The sequence below is a fragment of the Quercus lobata genome, chromosome 7 (genome assembly GCF_001633185.2).
Source record: "Quercus lobata isolate SW786 chromosome 7, ValleyOak3.0 Primary Assembly, whole genome shotgun sequence".
Taxonomy (NCBI): domain Eukaryota; kingdom Viridiplantae; phylum Streptophyta; class Magnoliopsida; order Fagales; family Fagaceae; genus Quercus; species Quercus lobata.
In genome coordinates, this window is record NC_044910.1 from 27,851,642 (window position 1) to 27,856,142 (window position 4,501).

The 4,501-nt window shown below is 46.9% G+C and overlaps 1 protein-coding gene across 1 annotated transcript; it reads right to left on the bottom strand.

Annotated features, from left to right (window-relative positions):
- Positions 1 to 328: 328 nt before the first annotated feature.
- Positions 329 to 3,253, bottom strand: LOC115951834. Its single transcript, XM_031068972.1, has 2 exons — positions 1,663 to 3,253; positions 329 to 540 (listed from the first exon to the last, which is right to left on the bottom strand). Exons 1-2 carry the CDS (start codon positions 3,251 to 3,253, stop codon positions 329 to 331), a joined length of 1,803 nt encoding a protein of 600 aa, XP_030924832.1.
- Positions 3,254 to 4,501: the final 1,248 nt, after the last annotated feature.

Here is a 4,501-nt window from a genome sequence, read left to right on the forward strand (position 1 = left end):
CAATTGCCCACTGGACCATTCTCCCTGCTGCTTCTGGCTTGCTCATTGACTTCTTGATTGGTTGGTCCGTCATTACGAGAATAGGATTCGACTGGAAATATTGCCTGAGCTTGCGCAAGGCCACTATTAGTGCAAATGCAATCTTTTCGATCCTTGGGTATCTGGACTCAGCCCCTTGGAAAGCTTGGCTGACGTAATAAACCGGGAGTTGCTTCTTACCCTCTTCTCTAATCAAAGCTGCACTTACTGCCGAAGCTGACACCGCCAGGTACAGGTATAGGTTTTCTCCTTCTTTGGACGGGCTTAGAAGAGGCGGACTGCTCAGGTATTACTTCAACTCTTGGAACGCCGCTTCGCACTCGTCGGTCCAAGCAAAAGCCTGCTTCAATGTCTTAAAGAAGGGCAGGCATTTGTCTGTGGCCCTAAAGACGAACTTGTTTAAAGCTGCTATTCTCCCTGTGAGTTTCTGAACATCCTTGACGGTTTTGGGTGAGGCCATGTCAATGATAGCTCGTACTTTCTCTGGATTTGTTTCTATTCCTTTTTGGGACACCATGAATCCCAAGAACTTCCCTGAGGCTACCCCAAAAACACACTTGCTTGGGTTCAACTTCATCTGGTGTTTTTTGAGGGTTGCAAAAGTTTCCTCCAAGTCGTCCAGATGTGTGAGCTCTTTCTTGCTCTTGACGAGCATGTCGTCCACGTACACCTCCATGTTCCTACCAATCTGTTGGCTGAACATTCTGTTTACCATTCTCTGATACGTAGCTCCAGCATTTTTCAACCCAAAAGGTATCACCTTGTAACAGTAGAGTCCTTGGCTTGTGATGAAGGCTATCTTCTCCTGGTCTTCTTCAGCCATCTTTATCTGGTTGTACCCTGAGAAGGCGTCCATGAACGTCAGTAACTTGTGTCCGGTGGTGGAGTCCACGAGCTGGTCTATCCTTGGTAGAGGGAAGCTGTCCTTTGGGCATGTTTTGTTCAGGTCGGTGAAGTCTACACACATTCTCCACTTTCCGTTCGCTTTCTTTACCAGGACGACATTGGCGAGCCATTCTGGATAATATACTTCCCGGATGAATCCAGCCGTCAAGAGTTTGGTTACTTCCTCTGCCACTGCTTGATCTCGCTCTGGAGCGAAGGTTCTTCGTCGTTGCTGAACGGGCTTCCTGCTGGGATCCACATTCAGCCTATGCTGGATGACTTCTGGAGATATGCCCGACATGTCCTCGTGACTCCATGCAAAGACATCTAGATTCCTTTTAAGGAACTTTATGAGTCTCATTCTCATCTTGGGGCTTAACGTCGTCCCTATCTTGGTCATCTTGTCTGCATTTCCTTCTACCAATTCCACTGTTTCCAAGGTCTTCATCCCATCCTCCTCTTTTTCTTCAATCGTCCACTTGTGGTTCTCCTTTCCTGCCAGTACGGCCTAATAACATTCCCTTGTCAGGACTTGATCACCCTTCATTTCGCCCATGCCGTTGTCTGTCGGGAATTTCACCTTCAAACAGTAGGTTGACGTCGCCGCCTTCCACTTGTTGAGGGTGGGCCTCCCAATAATGACATTGTAGGATGAGGGGCAATCTACCACCAGGAAATCTACCTGTTTAGTCAACTGCAACGGGTAGGTCCCTGCTGTCACCGTCAGAGTCACTATACCCCTGGGGTAGACCCTGTCTCCACTGAAGCTGACGAGTGGAGAGTCAAAAGGGCGAAGCCTTTTTGGATCTAATCTCAGCTGCTGGTAGGCTGGGAGGTAGATGATATCCGCTGAGCTCCCGTTATCAACAAGGATCCTTCTGGTATTGAATCCTTCTATATTCAGTACTATGACCAGGGGATCGTTGTGGGGCTGCTTTACTCCCCTGGCGTCTCCTTCGCTGAAGGACATGTCTTGGTGTGTTCGTCGGTGCTTGGACGGAGGCATGGTGTGGACGCTGTTCACCTGTCTATGATATGCTTTTTTAAGTGATCTAAATGATCCTCCTGAGAACGGTCCTCCTGTGATCGTGTTTATCTCCCCGATCACCTTGCGTGGGGGTTGGGACGGATGGTCGTCATCTCGAGTGGAAGATTCACGCTGGGTCCTGTTGTCGTCTCTGAACTTGCTATATTCTCCTTTCTTTACATACTTCTGTAATTTTCCTTTCCGTATTAATTCCTCTATTTGCTCCTTCAGGTCTCTGCAATCTTCTGTGTTGTGGCCGTGGTCTCTATGGAACCGGCAATACTTGTTCTTGTCACGTACGTTGGGGGATGAGTGCAATGGCCTGGGCCATTTGAGGTAATGCTCGTCCTTGATTTGCGTGAAAATCTTGTCAACAGGCATAACCAAAGGAGTAAATTTTACCATCCGAGGATTTCTGTCGTCCTTCCTTCTATTCCCGTCATTGTTCCGACGTTCTGTTCTGTCTCTCTTTTGCCCCCTACGGTCGTCTTCCCGCTTGGACTTGTCTCCTGGCCTCTCGGTATCTTTTATGGCAGCTAGAGCATCTTCCGCGTTCATGTACTTTTGCGCCTTCAGGAGCATCTCCGCCATCGTCTTCAGGGGGTTTTTTGCAAGAGAAGCCACGAGGTCTCTGGATTTCAAGCCTGCTTTGAAGGTCGTCAGCTGTACCTTGTCATCAGCTTCGTCTACTTCCAGAGTTTCCCGGGTGAATCGCTTGACATATGACCTCAGGGTCTCCTTCTCTCCCTGTCTTATGGTGAGTAAGTAATCTATTGGCCTCCTTGGGCGTTGTCCCCCTATGAAGTGGCGCAAGAAGGCACTACTCAGCTGATCGAAATTGTCTATGGACGAATTTGGCAACTTAGTAAACCATTCTCTTGCAGCCCCTTTGAGAGTCGTCGGGAAGGAACGACACAATATCTCGTCAGGTGGTTGCTGAAGACCCAGAGTCGTCTTAAAGGTATTAAAATGATCCTGTGGGTCCTTGAGTCCATCGAATGGCTCCAATTGAGGCAAGTGAAACTTTAACGGCACGGGGCATTCAAGTACCGCAGCAGTGAATGACGAATCCGTAGCCCTTATCATTTTGTCTACGCTTCGGTTCGTCTTCTCTTTGATAGCGCTCCTTAGTTCGTCCATCTCTTTCCTCATTTCTCGAAGAAGATCTGAGTTCTGTTCGTCCGGAGTAGCTGGTCTTCGGGGGGTTCCTCTCCGTTGACTATCCCCTTCTTCCTCCAAGTTATCTTTGGACCGGTTCTCTTCCTGTTGAGCTTGTTGAACCTGCTGGAGCCGCAGCTTCATTTCCTGGTTCTGTTTGGTGAGTTCTTCAATGGTGGCTGCAAGGGCCTGGACTTGTTGGGCCAAGGCTGCTGAGTCTGGGTTGGATTCCATCTGAATGTAGAGGGTTGATGGGAACTACGCTCTCAGATATGAATCTGAAAATATCGTTCCCCACAGACGGCGCCAAACTGATGAGGTGCAAACTCGTCAGTCTCGGTAGACAGATGGAACTCCCTATTAGCGTCTGGTTCTCTTCAAGAAGAATGGTCACCGGTGTGGTGCCTGCCACAATGTCTCCGATGCCAAAGTTAGAACAATTAAGATGTTTGCAGAACTAACAGTAAGAAGTATCTTTTCAAAATCGTAGTATCGTACCTTATGCTGCGAAATGTGAGAGCTTTATACCTGTGAGCCTGACTGCTAGCCGTTGGAGTGTAAATGCTCTTCTTTCATAACGCCTCAAGCCCAATTATGGGGCTTTTATTAGTCCCCAACGGTCTGCTTTACTAGTTTCGTAACTGCCCAGGTTATTTACTGGCACCATTGAATGACCTTCCTTTCCTCGTCGTTGATGGTTTGTCCGTCATCAGGGGGTACCCTCGTCATTACTATGGCCTCGTCACTATAACGTGTTCTCGTCAATCCCATCAGATGGAATTATGTACTCTTTTGCAAATGAAGTAGCCGAAGAGTTGGGGGATTCGCGTAATTACTACGCGTCCATACAGTGCTTGCCGCTTGTGCAGCTTTTGCTGTATTTCGAAGCTAATTGAGGAAGGCCACATTCCAGTTGGAGGTGAGTACGACTTCTCTAAGTTCTAGGTGCATATATACTAATAGAATGGGTTAAAGGGACAATGGTCTTTCAACAACTTGGTGATCTCTCCTCGTACCATTAAGGCATTAACCTGAAAAAGCATGGTTATCCCCCTTTTCAGACACTCACACCAAAAAATAAAAAGAAAAAAAGAAAAGAAAAAAGAAGCGCGCGAAATGGTCATTCCACATATTGAGTTTCACATATTTGCAGCTTAAAAATTCCAACATTGGATCATTGTGGAATGATAGAAACTTCCACTTTAGTTACTCTTGAATGTGAAAGGCTGTTAATTAATGCCAAACTCAGCCAACACCTCAGGCGGAATTTGATTTTCTATGGTGAATGCAGACCATGCATGTGCCAAATAATATGTAGTCAACATCCACAATATTCTCTTAATGTTGAAGCTATGTCATATATATATATATATATATATATAGGGTTTCTTC

Coding starts and splice junctions, on each gene's coding strand:
- LOC115951834 (XM_031068972.1), bottom strand. CDS start 3,253: ATGAAGCTGCGGCTCCAGCAGGTTCAACAAGCTCAACAGGAAGAGAAC. Junction 541..1,662: donor AGACAGGGTCTACCCCAGGG/GTATAGTGACTC, acceptor TGTCCCAAAAAG/GAATAGAAACAAATCCAGAG.